The 24,594-nt window shown below is 44.1% G+C and overlaps 1 protein-coding gene across 1 annotated transcript in view; it reads left to right on the top strand.

Moving 5' to 3' along the window:
• Positions 1-24,594, top strand: part of FRMD7 (FERM domain containing 7) — a 29,576-nt gene extending 4,982 nt beyond the window's left edge. Inside the window, exons 3-12 of the mRNA XM_047764260.1 lie at positions 569-611; positions 2,786-2,864; positions 5,855-5,952; positions 14,153-14,267; positions 14,748-14,895; positions 18,341-18,436; positions 19,800-19,963; positions 21,764-21,832; positions 21,936-22,011; positions 23,058-24,594. Coding sequence (XP_047620216.1) covers positions 569-611; positions 2,786-2,864; positions 5,855-5,952; positions 14,153-14,267; positions 14,748-14,895; positions 18,341-18,436; positions 19,800-19,963; positions 21,764-21,832; positions 21,936-22,011; positions 23,058-24,155 — 1,986 coding nt within the window. The 3' untranslated portion in view covers positions 24,156-24,594. The remainder of the gene's footprint in view (positions 1-568; positions 612-2,785; positions 2,865-5,854; positions 5,953-14,152; positions 14,268-14,747; positions 14,896-18,340; positions 18,437-19,799; positions 19,964-21,763; positions 21,833-21,935; positions 22,012-23,057) is intronic.

Here is a 24,594-nt window from a genome sequence, read left to right as displayed (position 1 = left end):
CTTGACTTTCCAGAGGCTGGACCTCAACCTCCAAAATTAAGACCCCTAACCTCACCAATGAGTATTCAGGGGACTCTCCTTGTCCCTCTCTCATGGTCTAATATTCTTGGTGGTCTTCCTGCTATGTCCTGTCTTGGCACATCTGTTATCCTGGCCCCTTCCCAGAAAGGCTCCTTGTGACTATTAAGCTGGCATTTGGGGGCTGTAGGATTCAAATGTGGAGCCAAATGCCTTCATTACTCTTTGTAGCAACTAATGAGCCTCATATGTGACATCTCTGTCATCCTTCGGAGGCAGGGGAGCGGTGATTCAAATGTCAACAGCAAAGGGATGATAGATCAACAGTGTGTACTGTCACTGGGAAGATACAAGGGGGCAGATCGAGGGTGTCCAAGGTACAGCATCTCCTTGGGGTTGCTGTTTCTAACTATCTTTAGAAGTCTAAAGAGCCTTGGTATTTGTTTCATGTTAAATGTAATCGGTTACCAAAAAAAAAAAAAAGAAAAAAAAAGAAAAAAGCTGTGCTCAATGCCATGTTCTACCAATTCTTTCATTAATGTTATTACAGGTCTGGTTGGAACTTCTGAAGCCCATTACAAAGCAAGTAAAAAGTAAGTATGGAAAATTACTTAAGGAATATAATTCCGTTACAGCTTGAAAATACTGCAGCAATACCACACCATTCCTCAACTTGATATAAGGGGAGAAAAGGGCTTTGATGTATTATTTCAATCCTTCACCCATCCAGTGAAGTTAGCAGTTAAAAACATCTTTTTACTTTGCCTGAGATAAAGAAAATCAGGCTGCTGGATCTTTGAGTACATTTCAAGAACCCTGGTAATGACGGCGCTCTGTGCATTGGCTCTAGGAATACAACTCAGACCCTAGCCCTGCAAATCTTTGTGCAACCTTCATGTCAATCAGCAATGCCATTCACCTTGTTCCAGAAGGCGTTTTAGTTTAATCCTGTCACAGACATTGTCCATTCATTTCAGTTCATATTTGAGTGCCTACTCTGTATAAAATATCCCCCTGCATCCCAAATTTCAGAATCTAGGGTGCTGGTTCTCAGATTTCAGTGTGAATTAGGATCACTTGTGGAGGGAGAGGGCTTCTTGTCATAAAGATATATTATAGTTTTTCCTGTAACTTTTGGTCTTTAAACTACCTGGGAATTGATGTTTGTATACGTTTGTACATGATACGCTGTAGAGGTACAATATAGATTTTCCCGTGTTGACATTGACTTTCTCCAGCATCATTTATGGAAGTCTTTCCCTGCAGATCTCCAGTGTCATGGTCCATAATAGAAAGTCTTTAACATTAAAAAAATGCAGATTCCTAGGCCTGGTCTCCTCATCTCCCCGCTGGGGGCCAGCAACCTGCATTTTTGATGCAATCCATAGGTGTTTCTGGTGCAGATGGGTTTTAGTCCACACTTTGAGAAAGGCTGTTCTGGTGTCGAGGCCCCTGCCTGCTCTTTGTGTTGGTGCTTCCCACAGTTCAGCCTGTTCCCAATGAGAAACGATCATCTGTCACATTATGCCAACCGCCTCCCAACGGATTCCCCTCAATCCATCAGGCACGCTACTCCCAAAGGGAACGCTTGCAAATACAAACCTGACCACATCACTCTCTTGCTTCAAGTGCGTCCATGGCTCCCTATTGCCCTTCACATAAAGTCCAGCCTCTTTAGGATGATCCACAAAGCCCTGGACGCTGATTGCCTTTCTAGCCTTGACCTCTGCCGTGGACCACTTCATACTCCTACCTCTCCTGACTTTAGCAAAACTAATCTCAGGTGTAGGCTTCTCAGATAAAGTAGAAGATACCCAATGATATTAGAATCTCAGATATGCAGAAACTAACTTTTTTTGTATAAGTATGTCCCATGCAATTGCTGTTTATCTGAAATTCAAATTTTACTGGGAGTCCTGTATTTCTGTCGGCTAAATTTGGCAAGCCCGACTCAAGTGTCAACTCCTTTATGGGAGTCTTCCACTCTTTTTTCCCCTCTTGCGCTTCTCCAGTCCTAGGGGTTTATAACACTTTGTGAGTGTGTAATGGTCTAGATGTCTGTCTCTACTATCAGCCTACCAGTGCTCAATTGTATTTTTATTCCCAAGACCTGCTAGTACAATGCTTAGCCTATAATATGCACTCAAGAAATAATTACTGAATGAATGGTGTTAATGCTGCATTATGTGTTTGCTTTTGATGCAAAAAGCTTCTTATTTTCAAATGCAAGGAGGAGTGAAGGCAAGATTTGTTTTCTTAATGTAGATTTTAAGATACCTGGAGGCTTCCGGCCACACTACTACTTCCCTTTATGGCCACACTACTACTTCCCTTTATGAGATCCTTGAGCCAGCCGATATTTACCTGCCTCCGAAGCTAGGCCCTTCTCTCAGCCAGGAATGCAGAATCCCAAGCAGGAAGTGGTATCTTTTTCTAAATGGAATACTTGTTAAGAGAGGACACAGCAGGCCCCAAATGGGGCACATCTTTACAAAAAGAAACTCAAAAGAGAGAAAAGGTAGGAAGAGGGGCAGGAGAACTTTCACAATTGCTATCCACGTAGAGGCACCATCCAGAAACAGCAGCATCTTACAAATGTGAAACATTGAAATTTAAATCAAAGCCTGTGAGAGACAGTAATGGGGAGAAGAAGGAAGAGGAAAGGGGAGTATCATGGGTGTGTGTGTGTGTGTGTGTGTGTGTGTAAAGACCTGTAACTGTTGTGATGGACATTTGAATAAAACTTATGGAGATATTGTGTTTTAAGATCCTAAGGAGGTTGTTTTCAAATTTATGGTGAAATTTTTCCCAGTGGACCCTGGACATCTTCGAGAAGAGCTTACAAGGTTAGTACTTACCTGTGCGTCTGCTGCATGATGTTACTTGATCTTTCTTCTCCATGTATCAGGGAATGGGCTTCTAGTCTTCTTTAGAAGGCTTGGCTCTCCATCACTCTCTGGGAGATGATGATGTGTTGGTGAGCAGGCGAGCCTGGCTGGTCCCCAAAGTGTTAATTTTCCAAAGGATAGGGACTTCAGGGAGAAGGAGGGGTGGTGTTCTGAAAGTGGTAGCCAGCCTGGGTGCCCCCTTGGGGGTTATGTCATTAACTGCTACAACAGTAAGTGTTTGCCTTCACTGCATCTGTGTTCCAATCAGAGGACAGCTTGACAGCACGGCTGGGTACAGTGCCAGCTAAGCTCCATGGGTATTGAAAATGGGTGTGTGTGTGTGTGTGTGTGTGTGTGTGTATCTCATAGGTAGAAAATGATGATGACATATAAAATCTTTTTGAAAGTAGAAAACTCAAAAATATAAAAAATAATTTTTATAAGTTATTTAGAATGCATATGTATAAATTACACTTTATTACAATTAATAATTACAAATTGTTGATCATTTATTACAATTTTGAGTAATGATAGAGTATTAATTTTATATAAGTAAATATTTTTATACTTGTAACAAATTTAAAAGGTATAATCTGAAAGTATAAAACATTTCAAAAGTATTTTTATAGTTCTAAACGTGCCCTGCAAAATTACAATGTAAACATACCTCATCAGAAATACCTTGTCAGGATAACACCCCCTCAAACCTTACTCTGCTTTCTAGACTTTTACACACAGAAGAAATAGAAGAGGGAATCTAGTCCAGCCCTTTTGATCGACAGATGGAACAAGTCCTGGGAACTAGAGTGACTTGGCCAAGGTCACGGGATGTTGGGAGTTAGTCTACCTGAAATATTCCCCAACGTGGTTCATGGCCAGTTTTTCTTCATCTCTTTCATGCAGGGGGACTTCTTTTCTGAGGGCTCTTTCTAGAAGTGACTTGTCACAACTCCGTCTCTGTCTCTCCCAATCCTCTCCAAATTTGTGAGTCAAGGGCCCATTTCCCAGATAGCTGGGTATCTTGGTACCTGTATCAGCTTGCATTTCCTAACCCATTTCACTTGAGTCGCAAATTGTAACCAATTTTGAAGGAGATAAACTTTTTCCAGGAAAAAAAAAAAAAAGGATGAGAAAATGGATGTGATGCTAAATGATTCCTCAGCTGTTCAGAGGAAGGATTTGGTATTTGCAGCAGGCAGCTTGCCTTCTTAACAGCAACGAATGTGTCAAATGACAAGAAGTTTCCTTTCTTTCTTGCTAGGAGTAAAATGACATTCACTTCCCTTTTAGCAATTGAGGCTGATTATTCTCAATTTACATCTGTATTCGAAAGCAGGCGATGGCAAAGGTTAGACTTCCTTTATTTTTTTTCCCCCATTGGTCCATTTGAGAATACTTACCTGTAGTTGACTTTACAAGGACGTCTTGTTTCTTGTTTGAGGCCAATGCCTGAGTTTCTCGGCGTGGTGTGCAAATATAACTTTTCTAATTGAATCATTTCTAATCCATTAAGGGAGCTCACAGTATGAAAGATTATAATGAATGCCTTTGTAAATTGAATAATCACCTAGTAATTTCCCTGGTTTTTTTCCTGTACGGATTTTCATCTATCACCTGCAATTAATTTTCATTCACCACATTGCCTTCAAGTCTTAACTGGTTTTAAAAAAAAGTCCAGATAGAACTTTAATTGACACAACACTAAATCAACCGTACTTTAATAAAAATAAAATTAAATTAAAAAAAGAAAAGTACACTTATATAGGGAAATGTCCCCAGTAGGTACTCAATAAATATTGTAATGTATAAAATAAAATATTGGAACCAATTTTGGACCAAGAAGGAACACAGTCAGTGGCAGAACGTTAATTATACACATCTTTCCTTAAGTTGATTGCCTTTTATAACAGCTTAAAACTGTGGGACAGGAGTTGCCATCATGGCGCAGCGGAAACGAATCTGACTAGCATCCATGAGGACACAGGTTCGATCCCTGGCCTCACTCTGTGGGTTAAGGATCTGGCGTTGCCATGAGCTGTGGTGTAGGTCGCAGACGAGGCTTGGATCTGATGTAGCTGTGGCTGTGGTGTAGGCCGGCAGCTGTAGTTCCAACTCGAACCCTAGTCTGAGAACTTCCATATGCCACAGGTGAGGCCCTAAAAAGACAAAAAAAAAAAATTGTAGGACAAATGCTATCTGTTTGGCAAAGCTCTAGAGTCCAACATGCACTTTCTGGGTCCCTGACTGTTGGTAGGCAACTCATTCCATTCAGTACAGAGCAGTTCCATATTTGCTCTGTGCAAAGGGCTGGGCTGGGCTCTGGTGACACAGAGAAGGGGGTCCAGGTGAAGGGGCAGAGGCACAGCCTCAAGTTGGAGATTTCAGCAGCACAGTCTTGTGGATGGGAGGCAACCTAGGTTGAGTGGCAGACCTGGGTTCTGGGCACAGTTTCACTCTCTTTGTGTGATGTGACTTGGCCAATATCACCTAACCTCTGTCTTTGCATAATTGTAACGTGGGGCGATGGTTCCAACTTTCTAAGTTGCTATGATAGTGAGTACTTGGTAGCATTTTGTAAACAGAGCAGCACTGCCCTCCTGAGCAGGCTTATTCTCGCTCAATCTCCCTTTCTCTCTGGCCCGGTGTGTGGCTTTGCTACGTGGCAGAAACCACCAGAGGATGACTGGCCAGCTCCTTCAAGCTGGCGGGAGGATGTGGCCTGGGGTGATGCCTCATGGCTGTGAGGCCTGCCAAAGTGCTGGATCAGCCGAGCTGTGGTCTAGCGCTGGTTAGGGGCTGAAGCAAAGCCTCGGCATTACTCACCATCTATCTCCCTGACTCGGGGGGGTGCCGTTTCATTCCTGAAACATCTTGGATCTGGGAGAAGGGCAGTGTTTCTTTCTTGTTCCTGTTTCTTTCTCAAGAGATTTCCCCCCTCTTCTTTGCAGGTATCTTTTTACGCTTCAAATAAAGAAGGATTTGGCGCTAGGAAGGCTTCCCTGCAGTGACAACTGTACAGCGTTGATGGTGTCTCACATCTTGCAATGTAAGTAGCCACTGTCGGCTTTGGGGCCCATCAGCCAGGTAGAGAACCGAGCAAAGGAGCTGAGCGCCTCAACATCAGTGTCTTAGGAGAGGAGATATTGAGGAGAGAAAGCCTGGCTGAGAGAGACAGAAACAGCGTGGTCCAGTAGATAGAGGCTGGTTGTTTGCCGTCCTTGAGCTTTGGATTCGAATCCTATCTCTACTCCATTCTACCTGTTGGAGCCTTGGGTGAAGCCCCCTCACCTGCCTTTGCCTGGGTTCCCCCGTCTTTAAAAGAGTGACAGGAAGGCCTTCTCGCAGAGTGGTCGTGTAGATTAAAAGCAAATGCTGATTTCCTTGTATCTCGCTCTCACCTTCCTCCTCCCACTGCCCCGGGCTTGCTGTCCAGGAGCTGATCTGGGCTAATCCCCGCCTGGACTCTGCTAGGCAGGCCCCCAATCCCTCTCGCCCCAGAAGGCACTTCTGGTACTTTCCGTGGCACATGGTCATGTTTGATGTGAGTTCCGTGTTGCTCTTTATCGTGATTCCAGGGCACAAAGCACAGAGGACGGCAGGTGGAGAGAGGCTGAGAGGGGAGAGGGCCCAGGCATCACTGAGGCTTTCCCCACATCCTAGCCACCAAGTGCTTGGACCAGGCTGAGTGGTGGAGGCAGGGAAATGGAGGCCTGGGGAACGCTGGGGGCCTGCCTGGGAGGGGGTGAAGCCAGGCGGGCCAGGCAGCTCCTGCACCCCTGAGGCCAGGACTGAGGCAGCTGGAAATAGTAGCTCTTCTAGGGTTGGCTGGACTTTCTCTGTCTTCGAGAGAAAGGCCGTCCAAGAATAGGCTGTTCCTTTCTATTCCTGCAGGACCATAACTTCTTTTTTTTTTTTCCATTTTTTGGTTTTGGAACTTCATCTTTGACCTCTCTCCATTGCCCTCCTGACAGTCCAGAAGTGGTAGAATTCTGTCAGGGAATTCCAGAATGAAGAGCTGGGATAGAGACAGTATCTGAATCAGTGTTTACCAAGTGACTCCTAAGACAGGCTGACAGCCCAGATCTCAGGAGGGTGGTGGGCAGTGAGAGCAGTAGTTATCAGGGAAGGCTTACGGAGGAGGTGGCTTTTGTGTTGGGCCTTAAAGGGATGTATGGGAATTGGATATGTAGTGATAAGCAGAGAAAAGAGCAAAAAAAAAAAAAAATGCTGATGGTACAAGAAGTATATACAGAGGGTGCAGCTCAAGCACCACTCAAGCATAGGATCTGTTTAGGAGAGATGGCCAAAAACTAAGCATGATTTTGAAGGGCTTTGAATGCCGAGGACACTATTTGTCCAGGACTGTGCTTGCGGGTGGGGTGCAGGGATGGGGTAAGGAAGAAACAATATTGGGAGACTTATCCTTCTCCATCAGCTGCCTGTTTATGGCTGCAGTCAGGGGATTGGGGCTCCCCAGTCAGCCTCTGATCCGGGAGCCCAAGTTCATTCTTAATGGTTCAGCATTATGGATTTGGGCATTCCCTAGTGGCCACTTCAGGCATAGCACAGAACACGTCACCTTTTCGAGAGGATATTTTGTTTGTCAAATAGAACCTCTTTCTATTTAAAAAAAAAAAAAAAAAGCTACAGTTTCAGGGAATCAGTGAAATAAACAGACAAAAATCCTTGCTCTCATGGAGCTAATATTTGGGCACTGGCGGAGAATCAGACCAAAATAAGGAAATATATAACGTATGTACCAAGGTGATAAGTGCTCTGGAAGGGAGAGAGGGAAGTTCTGGGGGGGTGGGTATTGAATTTTTTTTTAATGTTTTTTGGTGGGGGCCACACCTGTGGCATATGGAGGTTCCCGGGCTAGGGGTCCAATCGGAGCTACAGCCGCCGGCCTACACCACAGCCACAGCAATGTGGGATCCGAGCCGCGTCTGTGACCTACACCACAGCTCAGGGCAATGCCAGATCCTCAACCCACTGAGCGAGGCCAGAGATCAAACCCGCAACCTCATGGTTACCAGTTGGGTTCGTTAACCTCTAAGCCAAGACAGGAACTCCTTTAAAATATTTTTAATAAAATTTTAAAATGTAATAAACTTTTCATTGAATATTGTCTTTTTTTAATTAGAGCACAGTTGATTTACAGTGTTGTGCCAATTTCTGCTGTGCAGCAACGTGACCCAGTCAGACAAATATATACTTTCCCTTTCATATATGGTTTTCCATCGTGGTCTGTCCCAAGAGACTGGATGGAGTTCCCTGTGCTGTACAGTCAGACCTCCTTGCTCATTCATCCTAAATGGAGTGGTTTGCATCTACTAACCCTGAACTCCCCGTCCATCCCACTCCCTCCCTCTCCCCTTGGCAACCACAAGTCTGTCCTCTAAGTCTGTGAGTCTGTTTCTGTTTTGTAGATAGGTCAGGGGAGGCTTCACTGCGAAGGTGACAGTTGAACAAAGACTTGAAGGAGGTGAGAGATCAAGCCATGCAGAAAGCCGGGAGAAGGGAGTTCGAGGCAGGAAACATCCAGTGCAAAGGGTCTGAGATGGGAGTATTCAAGAAACGTTAGGCAGGCTTTGTGGCTGGCTGGAACTGAGGGAGGGAGAAATCCTGGAGGGCCTTAAAGGCATGTTAAAGACCTAGAACCTTCCTAAATGCAATGGGAAGCCATTGCAGCCTTTGAAGCAGGGGAGTGAAATGATCCGAATTAGGTCTCAATTACCTGTTGGCTGCTGGGGTGAAAACAGCAACGTGTAGTGAGCGGTAGATAAGCCATAGTGATCTAACGTACAGAATAATGAAAATAGACTCTAATAGCCTTGAAGTATAACTGTGCAATGTGATAAATAGCACTACGATGGCAATCCTGTGGCAATCTATAAATATGTCAAAGGAATACACTGCACACCTGAAAGTTGTGCAGTGTTACATGCCAGACTTCTTCAGTGGAAAAAAAAAAAAGAGAGTAAATAGACCTTATGGGGGTGGATGCAGAAGTGGGGATACCAGATAACAGGCTATGGCAAGACAGGAAGTCATGGTAGTTTGGACCAGTGCGGTAAGAGGGACGGTGTTCACGACATGTGGTGCTTTCTCTCTCTAATGATATTGACTCATTTGTATGTCATAGGTCTCTTCCTAGATTGTCACAGTCCTGCAGAGAGAGAAGAACGAGCACAGTCTTAGGTGTTCCTATGTTTTCCTTAGAGTCAATATAGGGTCTTGTGCTTAACAAACAGAAAGGGGTGTGTGTGTGTGTGTGTGTGTGTGTGTGTGTGTGTGTGTGTGTGTGTGTGTGTGTGTGTAATTCATTTTTAAAAACACCTCTATTGTAGTGGAATTTGTATACCAGATATTTCACTCGTTTTAAGTCTGTAACTCAATGGTTTTTAGTAAATTAACAGCTGTGCAGCTCTTATCACCACCCAGGTTTTTAAAGTTTTTGTTTGGTTTTGTTTTTTTAATTTAATTTTTATTTTATATTGGAGGAGAGTTGATTTACAATGTTGCGTTAGTCACAACCCAGTTTTAAAACATTTCAGTCATGCCACATAGATCTCTCGTGCCCATGCTCAGCCCAGCAACCACTAATTGATTTTCTGTTTCTTTAGATTTGACGTTTCTGGACATTTCATGTACTAGAAATGATAAAATATGTAGTCTTTTGCATCTGGCTTTTTTTCATGCACCATAATGTTTTTGAAATTCATGTATGTTCTAACATGAATCACTGCAGTTTGTTCCTTTTTACTGCTGAATAGTATTCCATTTTATGGGTATACCAGATTTTGTTTCTCAGTTTACCTCGTCATGGACATTTGGATTGCTTCCAGCTTAGCTATTACGAATAACGTTAGGAACATTCATGCACTAGTCTTTGCGTAGACACATGTTTTCATTTCTCTTGGGTGGATTCCTAGGAGTGTAATTGTTTCATCTTATGGTAAGTTAATGTTTAATATTTTAAGAAACTGTCAAATTGTTCTCCACATTGTTACAATAAAACCAGAAATGTATGAGGTTTCCGATTTCGCCACATCTTCACCAACATTTGGTATTATCTATCTTTTTTGTTGTTGTTGTTGTTTTAGGGCCACACCCGAGGCATATGGAAGTTCCCAGGCTAGGGGTCTAATCGGAGCTGTTGCTGCTGGCCTATGCCAGAGTCACAGCAATGTTAGATCCAAGCCACGTCTGCGACCTACACCACAGCACAGCACAGCACCGCCGGATCCTTAACCCACTGAGCAAGGCCAGGGATCGAACCTACAACCTCATGGTTCCTAGTCGGATTCGTTAACCACTGAGCCATGACGGGAACTCCTTATGTATCTTTTTGATTATGGTCATTTGAGCGCAATGAATCTCACTGCAACTGTAATTAGCATTTTCCTCATGACTAGTGACATTGAGCACCTTCTCTTCTGTTTATAACCCATTCTTCTGATTTCTTGGTAAAATGCCGATCCAGATTTTTTTTTAAATGGCTTGTCTTAATGAATTTTAGGAGATTTTTATCTATTCTTACTAAAAATCCTTTATGAGATATGTAATTTCCAAAATTTTCGTTCAATCTGTGGCTTGACTTTTCATTTTCTTTTATGTGTGCATGTGTGCGTGTGTTCTCTATTTTTTTTAATTGAAGTATAGTTGATTTACAGTGTTGTGTTTCAGGTATAGAGCAAAATGATTCAGTTTTACTATATACATATACATACATATGTATATATATTCTTTTTCATATTCTCTTCCATTATGGGTTATTACAGGATATTGAATATAGGTCCCTGTGCTATTCAGTAGGCCTTGTTGTTTATTTTATATATATTAGTGTGTATATGTTAATCTCACATTCCCTTTGATTTTCTTTTTTCTTTTCTTTTTTTGTCTTTTTAGGGCTGCACCTGCAGCATATGGAAATTCCCAGGCTCCGGGTTGATCAGAGCCACAGCTACCAGCCTGTGCCACAGCCACGGCAATACCAGATCTGAGCTGCATCTGCGATCTACCCTGCAGCTTGCACTGACACTGGCTCCTTAACCCGCTGAGCGAGGCCAGGGATTGAATCCACATCCTCATGGACACTAGTTGGGTTCTTAACCTGCTGAGCCACAGTGGGAACTCTCTCCCACTGATTTTCTTAATGCTGTCTTTTGGAGAGTGAAAGTTTTTAATTTTGATGGAATTCCACTTTCTCAACATGTTTTAGCCGACCATGTTTTGGTGTCGTATCTAAGAACTTTTTGCCTAAACTAAGGTCAAAAGATTTTCTCCTAAGTTTTCTTCTCGAGCTTCCTAAGGCTTACTTCTTAGATTTAGGTCTATGATCCATTTGAATTTTTTGTATGTTTGTGAGGTAGGAATCCAACTTTTTTTGGCACGTGCATATCCATTTCTCCCATTTGTCTAATATTTCCCCCATGGAATTGTCTTGACACCTTTGTCAAAAACCAACTGACCATAAATATAAGGGCTTATTTCTGCATTCTCAATTACGTTCCATTGATCTATATGTACTTATGCCATTACCACACTGTATTATTTACTGTAGCTTTGTATTAAGCTTTGAAAGAGAAGTGTATATTCTCCAACTTGGTTCTTCTTTTTCAAAATTGTTTTGGTTGTTTTGCATTTGTGTATTTCCACATCAATTTTAAGGTCATCTGTTAATTTCCGTGCTTAAATTTGGTGGGGGTTGCATTGAATTTATAGATCAATTTTGGCAGAATTACCATCTTAACAATATTGGGTTTTCTAATTCATGAACCTGGAATGTCTCTTCATTTATAAAGATCTTTAAACAATTTCAGCAATGTTTGATACTTTTCAGTATATAAGTTCAACACATCTTTAAATTTAAATTTAAACCCATGTTAAATTTATTGGGGTTTTTTTGTTTGTTTGTGTATGTGTTTGTTTTCTTGGCCACGCCTGTGGCATGTGGAAGTTCCTGGGCCAGGGGTTGAACTTACACCAGAGCAGCGACCTGAGCTGCTGCAGTGACAATGCCGGATCCTTAATCTGCTGCTCCACAAGAGAAGTCCAGATTTATTGGTCTTTTATTTTTATATGCTATTGTGAATGGAATTGTTTTTCTGGTTTCCTTTTTGGATCGTGCATTGCTAGTGCATGCAAATCCAATAACTTCATTGTTGTTGTAATGGGCTTTTTTTTTTTTTTAGGACCACACATGCAGCATATGGAAGTTCCCAGGCCAGGGGTCGAATTGGAGCTGCAGCTGCTGGCCACAGCCACAGCCACAGCCACAGCCACGCAGGATCTGAGCCTTGTCTGCAGCTACACCACAGCTCACGGCAATGCCGAGTATTTAACCCAGTGAGCAAGGCCAGGGATCGAACCTGCATCCTCGTGGATACTAGTAGGGTTTGTTACCACCGAGCCACAATGGGAACTCCTGATTAATGAGATTTGTCCACTTATCCATTTTCAAATAAATAAAAGGGCCATTGATTTGGTCTTTTTTAAAAAGCTAGTAATATATTTTCAATCTGATGTTGTTTTTGAAAGATACAAATATACCTCACTTGTCTAAAAATGAGTGTGTCTTCAGTCTAAAACACAATAGAAAACCAAGACAAAAGAGAAAATAACAACTTTCTAGCCCTCAAAATCGAAGCCCCTATGTCTGTGAATTTTACTCAATAGGAGAACACCACATGATTCCGTGGAGTCTATTTTACTCTTATCATTCATAAAATGTCAATAGGTTTGGATATCTAGATTCTTTTTGATGTTAAAATATGAATTTTAATTGTAAACATTGTTTTGCGTTCCCATTTTATGGTAGATTAGAAGCCACACTTTGGAACCAAGTAGACACTTCTTCAAGGGACCTTCTTCAGTGACCAGGAAATGATTCCTGTCCAACTGACAGAGAGGGAGAAGGCATAGAAATTGCAAAGAACACACACGATTTCAAAATCCAAAACAGTTCCAAGCCATTTACTGTAGAGGCATAGAATCTTCTACGCCTCGATTGCTTTTTTAGGCACAATGCTATAATAGTTGTTTATAGCAATAAATAGGATGCATCTAGAAAAGAATAGATTATGAACAGGGATGGACTGCCAGGAATTTGGAGAAACCAGAATGATTTCTGGAATGATTCATCTAGTGTGGCCCTATATGGGGGGGGTTTCGCTCGATTCCCAACATACAGAGGGATGACTGGCTGTGACTGGCTTGTACTGTATTTGGCATTTATCTTGTCCTTTCTTAATAATGCCTGATCAAGCCAGAGTGGGGTTAGGGGGCTGTGTGAGTTTGCTAGGGCTGCCATAGCAAAAATACAACAGACTAGGTGACTTAAATGACAGAAACATATTTTCTCCCAGTTCTGGAGGCTGGAAGTCCAAGACCGAAGTGTCAGCAGATTCGGTTGCTTCTCAGGCCTCGCTGCCTTCCTGATGTGTCCTCATCCGGGCTTTGCTCTGTGTACCTGTGGTCCTGGTGCCCAAATTTCCTCTTCTTCTAAGGACACCAGTCAGATTGGATTAGGACCCACTCTACTGTCTCATCTTGACATAATCACTCCTTTCTAGGCCCTGTCTGTAAATACAGTCACATTGTGATGTGCTGGGGTTGGGACTTGAACATATGAATTGGAGAGGGAGGACACAATGCAACACCTAATGGCAACTGATCGCAAGTAGAAGATGGAATGGAATGTGGGAGAAGAAAATAACAAAATAGTCATCTGTGATCCTGGAGCCTTGACCACCTACACTGTGTCTGTGACTTGCTATGTTGAGACTTCATAGCAACTCACTGCTTTTTTTTTTTTTTTTTTGGTCTGTTTTTGTCTTTTCTAGGGCCACTTCCATGGCATATGGAGATTCCTAGGCTAGGGGTCTAATCAGAGCCGTAGCCACCAGCCTACACCAGAGCCACAGCAACGCGGGATCCTTAACCCACTGAGCAAGGCCAGGGATTGAACCCGCAACCTCATGGTTCCTAGTCGGATTCGTTAACTACTGAGCCACGACGGGAACTCCTCAATGCCTCTTATTTGAAGAAGAACCAGTTAGTTCCCTCCCCACCAGCCATACGCTAAAACAAGTATACACAAAGCATGTGGCAGCTCTAGGACTGCACTGGCTGCAAAGAAAGGGCTGTTTGGGGGAGGTCAAAGGGTCTGCTGGGTGTTCCATTGCTTCACTCTGCAATGGTAATGTGAAAAATATCACTTTTTTTTTTTTTTTGTCATGCAGCAGAGCTGGGAGACTTTCATGAAGAAACAGATAGGAAACATTTGGCACAAACTCGGTACTTACCTAACCAAGATGATTTGGAGAGCAAGATCGTGCACTTCCATCAGAAGCACATGTAAGTATTTTCAGTGGTCCCCTGCTTCCACCTGTTCCACCAGCAGGGAAGACTAAAAGCTGGGGACAGACTCTTAAAAGCAAGCCTTGGAGTTCCCAAGGCATGGCTCAGTGGTTAGCGAATCCGACTAGGAACCATGAGGTTGCAGGTTCGATCCCTGGCCTTGCTCAGTGGGTTAAGGGTCCGGTGTTGCCATGAGCTGTGGTGTAGGCTGCAGACGTGGCTCGGATCCCGCGTTGCTGTGGCTGTGGCGTAGGCCGGTGACTACAGCTCCGATTTGACCCCTAGCCTGGGAACCTCCACATGCTGCGGGAGTGGCCCTAGAAATGGCAAAAAGACAAAAAAAAAAAAAAAAAAAAGCAAGCCTTGAAGGCAGGGGAGCTTCAGACTCAAGAAAACACTGAGCTCCTCTTGGTGCTCTCAGGGAGGGGTGTCCTCTTGGCTGCATTTATTAGGCTCATAAATGCTTTCCCTTTGCAGTGGCAGGAGCCCAGCTGAATCTGACATTCTGCTCCTGGACATCGCGAGGAAGCTGGACATGTATGGCATCAGGCCGCACCCCGCCAGCGATGGCGAAGGGATGCAGATCCACCTGGCTGTTGCCCACATGGGCGTACTCGTGTTACGGGTAACAGCTCTTTTCCTTTAAAGCCCTCAGCTTTGGGAGGGGGTGGTTCTTGGCGATGCTTGAAAGAGTTTGGGGTAAGTCCCCCTCCCTCAGTATGCTTTGCCTCCATTTAAGGTCCGTAACAGACTGTTCTGATTCTCAGGAGCTCACATATGAGGTCAGGCCAGCATGGTGGAGAGAAGTTAAGAGGCTCTTTGGAACTTTTAGACCCTAAATAAGAATACAGATTTTGGCATCCTGAAAGCTTAGGCTGTGACTTAAAGTGCATTCAGCCCATCCCAATCCACCAGAGACAACCTGAAGGGTCCAAAATATATACTGTTACTACTTTCATTGGAAATGTCCAGTGCCAGCTAGTAGGGAATTAGCGCCCAACCCTGGGGGCAGTCGTTGCTGTTTACTGACTCATCTTTTCCCCAGGCCTCTGTTTTCCATGTTAGAAACCAACTCGGGCTCTCTGGTCCTCCATCATCATGAATCCCCACTCCGTGGAATGTGGCCAGAGGCTATTGTTTTCAACAGTTTTTCAGTCTGTTTGCACCTCTTGTAACTGTGAATAGTCAATGAATTTAGATCCAAGTTAAGGTTCAAGAACATTGGCCTAACCTTCAGAAGACAGGCAGATACCTAGACAGGTTTGGGAATGAATCACTTGTGAGCAAGAAAGGAGGGTGGGACTTCAGACCCCCAGGCCCCGTGGATTGAATTAGAGCACTTGAAATAAGCCACAAAGCAGGTCAGGTACAGACTTGACTACAGGAATCTTGACCTTTTCATTTATTTGGTTGTAAACTTTCCAGCCTGAGAGTCACAATGATGGAGAAAAGATCCAAGGACCACAGACATACCTGTTCACTCAGCAGGGGATTTTTACCCATTCTGCTCTAACCCCTGATCCTTGCATGAGAGAAGATGAGGAGATGGGGGGTGGGGGGAGACGATCATGTGAGTTGTGAATAGACCGTCTGTATTGTTCCCAACTGTCCAGGGTCTATTTTGTCCTACCCGAAATCCAGCCAAAGACTCTTTATGTCTTGAGTCCCTTTTCATGTGTTCTTCATTGTATTATATTTTCCTAAAAAAAAAAAAAAAAAACCCAGCTTTGTTGAGCTATAATTTACACAACATGAAATTCATCCATTTTAATAGTACAATTCAATGAATCAGAGTGCATTTAGAGTTGGGCAGCAATCTGTTCATTCATCTTGCTATCAGTATATTCATTGTGAATCTACCCTGTGCCAGGCACTGGAGCCACAGAGGAAAATGGGAATTATCCTGACCTCGTGGAACTTACATTCTAATGTGGAAAGACAGACAAGTAAACAAGTAATTATAAACAAATAGGATATGCGTTGTGCTAAAAAACATATAGGATGCTAAGGTAACGCATGGGAATGGGGCTCATCATTTAGGCTAAGACCTGAGGAAGTTATCCAGACTGAAGAGATGGGGTTGGCAGATGAGGGAGGGTGTTCCAGAAAGGTCGCACAGGCAAAGGTCCTGAGAAGGATAAAGGATGACATGATCAGGAAACGAACATGAAACATGACACGTGGCCCCTGTCATGAACGTAGTCACAATTTGGAGTTCCCGTCGTGGCGCAGTGGTTAACGAATCCAACTAGGAACCATGAGGGTGTGGGTTTGATCCCTGGCCTTACTCAGTGGGTTAAGGATCTGGCGTTGCTGTGAGCTGTGGTGTAGGTCACAGACGCAGCTGGGATCCCATGTGGCTGTGGCTGTGGCTGTGGTGTAGGCCAGCGTCTATAGCTCCGATTCGACCCCTAGCCTGGGAACCTCCGTATGCTGCGGGAGTGGCCCAAGAAATGGCAAATAGACAAAAAAAAAAAAAGTCACAATTTATTTTGAAAGGCCAGAGAAATAGTGATCATCATCAGACAATAAGTAATCAAAAGCAAATCTATCATATTTACTTAAGTTGCACAACAGGTAGGATGCACAACACACTAATAAACTCCTAGAGGTAGGAGTGACAGCAGTGGGAGTGAGACTTTTCAATATGTTTATTCTTGTATCCCTTTGATTTTTTTTTTTGGGGGGGATGATATGAACCAACCAACCAACAACCAACCAAAAGAGTGAAACTGTTGGGTAGCCCAGGAGAGCTCACGGGGTTCAGAGGAGTTAGAAGAGGGTGTAAGCTGCACAATGATATAGAATATCCTAGAGGAGGTGCTAGCAGAGGTGGCAAGAAGGGTACTCATTCTACGTAAGGAGAATGAGAAGACCCATCAGAGAAAAGGTACAGAGTTGCATGGAAGGGTATTTTCTGGGAACAGGGGCATCCAAGTTATAGTCAAAAGAGTTGGGGCAAGAAAATCCAGCCCAAAGAGTTTAGCGTTGACGCAGGCAGTGAGGAACTATTGAATAAGTAAATGAGGTGGCAGCATAAATAGGACTTTTGCGTAAAGCAATTGAATCTGGAAACTTGGGACAGAGGTGAGATTAGAGAAGCCCATTGCAGTGCAGGTTTCTCCTGCTATTTGAAAGGAGAGCATTCCTATGAAACCTTTCCTAGCTGGCGTAAAGCGAAGAAGCATTACCTGAGGCCACATCTCGCTAAAGGATACACAAAATCGAGATAAAGTACAGATGTACAGTTTAAAGCTATGGTGGCTGGGGAGTACCCATTGTGGCTCAGCAGTAACAAACCCAAGTATCCATGAGGACGAGGGTTCGATCCCTGGCCTTGCTCAGTGGGTTAAGGATCCAGCATTGCCGTGAGCTGTGGTGCGTAGGTCGCAGACGCAGCTCGGATCTGGTGTTGCTGTGGCTGTGGTATAGGCTGGCAGCTGCAGCTCCAATTCGACCCCTAGCCTGGGAACCCCCATATGCCGTGGATGCGGCCCTAAAAAGACTAAAATAAAATAAAATAATAAATTTAAAGAAATAAATAAAGCTATGGCGGCTGGATGCTGAGCAGCGTGCAGATCCTGGGGAAGGAGCTTGGAGGTGCCAGGCTCGCTGCTTGGGAGCTGCCTGTAAAACACCTTGCTGCAAAACAAGCACTGAACGTTGTTTTTCATTTTCGCCTCTTATTTTTTTTGGTAAGAGAAAAAATCCTCTTCGGATTTCTTTCAGTTAGTGAGAACAGGTAACAATGCGGGTCTTTCATTAAAAGCAGAATGACGTAAAGTGAATTTTCGCAATGTGGGACATACCTCGGTACTTGCAATCCTTTTCTACCGTGATTTCCCTGTCCTGGCTGGAAACCTTTCCCAGGCATACCCTTTCTCCCTTGCATTTCGTAGCAGTCTCATGTCCCAGCTAGAATGCCTTCTTCGGCCATAGCTTCTATCCTAACACAGCAGAGATCAAGGACAGTCCTGTTTATGAAGGGCATTTCCCAACAGGTCTGCTTTGTCTTACAAACCAGCTTGTGCTGACATTCATCCTGAAATCTGCCATGTGCTTCCTTATAGGGAAATACAAAGATCAATACTTTCAACTGGGCTAAAATCCGCAAGTTGAGTTTTAAAAGAAAGCATTTTCTCATCAAACTTCATGCCAACATCTTGGTAAGTAGCTCGCTAGTAAATTCTTTGACGTCCTACTCACTTGGGATTTCTTGGTTGTTTCTGCAAATGGGGTTTGATTGTGAGTGGTGAAAGCTGGCTGGCCCTGACTGGTGATGGGCTCCCTCTTTGGCCTCTGCAGAAACAGACCAGAGCTTTAGTCATGGTTTTAACTATAGGCAAACCACTGAGAAATCCTATTGGCGGTTCAGAAGGAATAGAGTAATAGGAAAATGGGGTGGCTGGGATGGAAGACAACTCTCCTTAGAAACCATTTGTCAGGAATTTGATAAGTCCGTGGAAGAGCTCAGATCTAAGACTGTGGACATATTCATGCAATGTTGTTTGCTCCATTTTTTTTTTAAAGAAAGTGTTTTCATCTTCTTTTCCTTAAGCAAAAACAATTGAACACCTACTCTTTCCCAAAGTAGGATGTGGGGGTGGGTATATATTAAGCGAAAGAAGCAATCATTGGTCAAAGCTGCATTGTACACGCTGAGACAAAGGGGCTAGAAAGGATGTTTTTTAATGGCTATCAAGGAAATGAAAAGTGTGTATCAACTGCTTTTTTGACCTACAGATAATTCAGTAGTTTGGGCTTCATTCTCCGGCGCTTAGCCTTAGATCAAAGTGTTTGCGTGAGCAGTTCACAAGACTGAATCCAGTGTGAAGCTCATGTATCCAGGGGCCTGGGAAGGAATGAGAGAAGGGGAGCAGCAAAGTGGGTTGGTGGGGCTGCTGGAAACAAGGCTGCACACATGCTGTGGGGTCAGTGCAGTCAGTCAGGGGTGGGGGCAAACTTGAACTCTAGATCTGGAAGGCTGTACTCCCCAGTGGCAGGTTAGAATATGTTAAGGGAGCCACGCAGAGCATCCTAGAACAAGGCAGCACAGAGAGGGAGCAGTGCCTCTTGCTGGGGTGTCACAAAGACTCGTGTATGTGTAATCATCCTATAAAGCCTACCATCTGTTAGAAACATCTCCTCCTCCCTCCCCGTTCCCGTTGGTCATTTATAACTTCTTGTCACCTTGAAAGGATACCCTTTGATGTTCATTTTAACCTAATTTACAACTTCATAAAAATGTTCCTGGCAGAGAAGAGGGGGTAAAAACGGGTGTGAGGTGAGGAGGATGTGCAAGGCAAGTTTTGCTTCTTAGAGAAGGTTCTGTTTCGGAGCAGTGGCCCTGTCTGTTCCTCGGAAGGTTGCCAATCATTTGGTTTCAGTAGGTGTGAAGCCTAAAGGGAGCCGAGTGGAAAATCAGAAGCTGTACGGGGCCTCTGGACCAATAGTTTGGAAGGCGTTGGGATTTGAAGGTCTTTGATATTCGTGAAGGATGTTTTGCTTGATGGAACTGGGTTTATACAGGTGCTGTGCAAGGATACGCTGGAGTTCACCATGGCCAGCCGAGACGCCTGCAAGGCTTTCTGGAAGATTTGTGTGGAGTACCATGCCTTCTTCAGACTTTCCGAAGAGCCCAAATCAAAGCCCAAAACCCTACTCTGCAGCAAGGGTTCCAGTTTCCGCTACAGGTCATTAAATACTGTACATGGGCAAACCCAAAGCACAACTTCTCTTTGGTAACATGGCAGGCGGTAGGAGGATCTTAAATTGTAGCATCAAGAAAGGATCCTTTTCAGTCACGTGAAGGATGATACCCTTTCCTGTTCATTGTCTGTGTGACTCATTAGGTCAGTATTTGCTAGCTGGGAGGCAAAGGGACGGGTGTACCCCACTTAAGAGGTTAGATGGGAATTTCTGCAAAGATGGGGGGGGTGTATGCTCTTTGAGAAAACATAGCAAAACTCCTCTTTTCCCTATACGCAACTTAACATGCTAGCCATGGGAAGGAAAGCTCAACATCCTTTTGTGGCGATGAGGCAAAAGATAGGATGAGAAAGCACTGGAGGGGCTACAAGGTTTGAGAGGTTGGAGTTCCCATTGTGGCACAGCGGAAACGAATCTGACTAGGAACCATGAGGTTGCGGGTTTGATCCCTGGCCTCGCTCAATGGGTTAAGGATCTGGTGTTGCTGTGGCTGTGGCGTAGGCTGACAGCTGTAGCTCCAATTGGACTCCTAGCCTGGGAACCATCATATGCCATGGGTGTGGCCCTAAAAAGCAAAAAAAAAAAAAAAAAAAAAAGGATTTGAGAGGTTAAGTAGTATTTGTAGTAGAGGCTTCCTACTATAGGCTAACACCTTGAAGGTTGATATAAGAACATGTTTTCACTTGAACCCACCCACCTAGGATTTCTTTGAAAGACGCCTTCAAATCTCTTAGCTAAAATAAAAAATTCGAATCCAGTGCTTCCTCTAAAGGATTTTTCAAGTAGCGGAAGCCTGCCCCAGTAAAAATGAGATCTTTTAAAAAATATACATATTTTTATGGAATCTTTCCAAAATGTATGCTCCAAATCCCTGCCTTCTTAAACAGATGATACTGAGCATATTTTGCCCTTTTCTTAATGACCTGAGTTATTATAAACATCACTTAGTATCCTCTGCCAGCAGCTGTAGTGCAGTGCTGGCCTCAGGGCGGGGGAGGCACGTCGGACCCTGAGCCGCAGTGATAAATGGCCCGGACTTTGGGGGTTTTATTATTCTCGTGATTTCTTTTTTGGCTCCTGTGTTTCTCCCAGCAATCAACTGGCTTTCTTGGCTCATGTATGTCTGACTGGAGCAAGCTTCTTCTACTGTTCAGTTAGCTGTTTTTCTCCTGTCACGGAATAGGAAACCAGACAAATAGCCTCATTAGAAATTATGTGTAAATTTGGAGGAAGGGGAGAGGCCTTTAAAGGAAAGTATATTAGTTTTCAAGGCCAGAATTTGTAATCGTTATGGAGCCCTGTTCAGAGGCTTTTGAAAAATGTCTGGGTCCTGAGTCGTTGAGGTTTCTCAACCTGATCCTGGGCTAAAGGGATATTATTAATGTGATGGTCAGAGATTCACAACATATGTCATTCATCCAGAATCTTTTTTTTTTTTTTTTTTGTCTTTCTAGGGCCACACTTGAGGCATATGGAAGTTCCCAGGCAAGGGGTCCAATCAGAGCTACAGCTGCTGGCCTACACCACAGCCACAGCAACATGGCATCCAAGCCGCGTCTGCAACCTACACCGCAGCTCACGGGAATGCCGGATCCTTAACCCACTGAGGGGGCCAGGGATTGAACCCGCAACCTCATGGATACTAGATGGGTTCGTTGCCGCTGAGCCACAATGGGAACTCCCATCCAGACTCTTTCGATTTCAACCACGAGTCACACTTTTGAGTCTTAGTAACTTACTCGAAGGACATTATTAATAAAGCGTTTATCTTGTTTTTATGACAGTGGAAGAACCCAAAGGCAACTCTTGGAATATGGAAAAAAAGGGAGGTTGAAGAGCCTGCCATTTGAAAGGTATGTCTCTCCATCATGCTGATTTTCAGGTGAATATAGAGAACTATAGGGCTCCTGTATTCACATGAAGGCCATTTCAAATCCTTCTTTTTGGGGATTTCAGGAAACATCACCCATCCCAGTACCACGAGCGCCAGTGCAGGTCCTCACCAGACCTCCTCTCTGATGTGTCAAAACAAGTAAGGTTTTTGAAAAGTCCTTCTTCTTTAGATAAATGTAATGCATCTACAGTTCAAATGCTTCCAAGAATTGATTCTGCCAGAATCTCCCCGTATGTAAAAAGGTAACTCTGTTCACGTTGCTGAGCCTCCTGGGGAGGTCTGCCAGCTCGGTATCTCCAACCAGTAGAAGACCATTGGGTAAACTGGTGTGTACCTGACAGACCGGAAAGATCCGGCCCATCTTTACACTGAAACCTGTATTGCTAACATTCTGCAAAATGCAGATCCAAGTGAATTTCTAGTGCTTTGTGTTTTTAAAACTGAAAGCTCCGCTTTTTTACCCATGAACATCTTAAGGCTTAGAGGATGCTATAAGGTCTGGGGTTGAGGGTTTGCTATGTCATTTTGGTAACTTAGGAACAAAGTGCTATTCTCCCGGAACTGTGACACGATGGCTTCATTGGAGTTTTATAGCATGAACCGTGTTAATTATTTTCCTTTGCTCTCCCTAAGAAAAATGAATTATGGGTCTCATAAGTCCTATCTTCAAGTCACAGGCGGTTTTTATCTAGAAGACGTCACTGAGGTATAATGCTGGAAGGTACCAGCTAATGTTTGACCCTCTCATGTTATTCAGAGCCCTCGTCCCACCATTGCACAGAAAGTAGGGAGGAAGCTGGAACAGGGAGGTGAGGATTCTTACCTAAGGTCACACAGCAAGTAAAGGCAGAGCCAAAAGGCAGAACTCCTAGCTGATGGATATAGCTACTTAACCATACTGTTTAAAGTACAATGCCGGCTTAAGTATATAGAGGATGCAGGGGCTGGAGTGTGACTGTTGAGAAAGGAGAATGTCATGTCTATTTTTTCAGCGCATAAATTGGGATGTGGCCCAAGTGATGATTCCTCTTGATGTGTCTATGTATCAACCCCGGAATAGAACATGGACCGAAGCGACTTTGTGAAAAACCATGGTTGCAAAATGCAAGGCTGATTTAGATCCCCGCTCCCGCCCCCACCAAATGGCTTTTTCTTTCTTTCACCAACATGTCCTTTCTCTACAGGTGGAAGATTTGAGACTAGCCTATGGCAGTGGGTACTACCGAAACGTGAATGGCGTACACGCGTCCGAGCCTGTGCTGGACATTAGGAGGAGAAACTCTGCAGTGGAGGTGACGTTTGCAGCCGAGCTGGAGCGTTCCAGACCAGAGGCAGACCCCACGTCCTTACATCCGTCCCAGAGCAGTTCTTCTTTCCCTTTTCTTTATACAGACCCTGTCTTTAACACTGACCCCGACCCTGACACTGCCCCGAGAGACTACTTTGAGGAAAGGAGTCCTCTGACCTCCTTCCAAACAAGCCGTAAGTTTGCTGACAATCACCTGAGCACATGTTCTGGCCTCACGAGCAAAGTGAGTCCGGCAAGGCAGCTAACCTACACGGACGTGCCCTATATTCCTTGTACTGGCCAGCAGGTTGATATCATGCCTCCGCAAGTCTTTTTTTACGTGGACAGACCACCCCAGGTGCCCAGACGGTCTCCGCTCATGGCAGAGGAACGAGAAAGGCCAGGCAGCTGTCTACAGCCTACTGCAGTGAAGCCAGCCAAAAGAAGCCCAAGAAACATCAGAATGAAGAGCATTCAGCAAGACTTTCAAGAACTCCAAGAGGCGAAGGCCAGGACTACTGGTAGGAGCAACATCAGTGTAGATTTAGAAGGAGACGATCCGACTTGTGATGATGCCTTTGCAGGTAACAGTCAAGAGCAACAACCCCCTAAGCGGTCCCAGAGCCAATCAGACATGAAAACGATCCGTTTTCCTTTTGGGTCAGAATTTAGACCTTTAGGGCCTCGTCCTGCTCTGAGTCGTAAAGCTGACCTGTTTACATATATGTTTGCAGAGCAGGCGTTTCCACCCGTTTTAATGGATCAGGGAGCCACAGAAAGGTATGTAGCCAGTGAATCCAGCGATTCTGAATCAGAGATTCTGAAACCAGACTACTGCTCTTTGTATGGCAAAGGAGTAAGGTCGCCCATGGCCAGAATCCGCCTCTCTTCTGGGAGTCTCCAGCTAGATGAAGAAGATGAAGAGGTCTCTTTCAATACACCGGCTGCTGAGGACAGGACTTTGCAGAAACCGTGTAATTACTTTTTAGCTTAAAAGTGTGAACTCTATGAACATTTCTAGGCCAGGTCCACGTTACCGACTGAGTTGCTTAAAACAGAAGGAACTTTCTGCACAAACCATTTTCTTTGTTACTGTGCATTTGGTATTATGGGATTCTTCTAAGTGTGGGAACCCAGCTTCCGGAAGATCGAGCTGCTGCCTCGTTCCTCAAGCCCTACTCTTCTCCTCCCTCTGAATCATTCTGGAACATGTCCTTTCCTCACCAGCCCCGTGGCAGCGTGAGGTGGGGATTTGTCATCTCCATTATTTCCCCATAGAGACATTAGAAATGACATCAGGCTCTTCAGCACTCAAGAGTGACAATATGGGTTGGCCTACAGCATTGGCTTCTGACATTACTTAGTAATTTAGTAGACTGCGTGTTGGACCTTTTGTTCTTAAGCGATGCTATGATTAAAGGTTTCGGTCCTTA

Source organism: Phacochoerus africanus, chromosome X (assembly GCF_016906955.1).
Source record: "Phacochoerus africanus isolate WHEZ1 chromosome X, ROS_Pafr_v1, whole genome shotgun sequence".
Taxonomy (NCBI): Eukaryota; Metazoa; Chordata; class Mammalia; order Artiodactyla; family Suidae; genus Phacochoerus; species Phacochoerus africanus.
The sequence above is the reverse complement of the archived record's forward strand: the minus strand, read 5'-3'. Positions and strand labels throughout refer to the sequence as shown.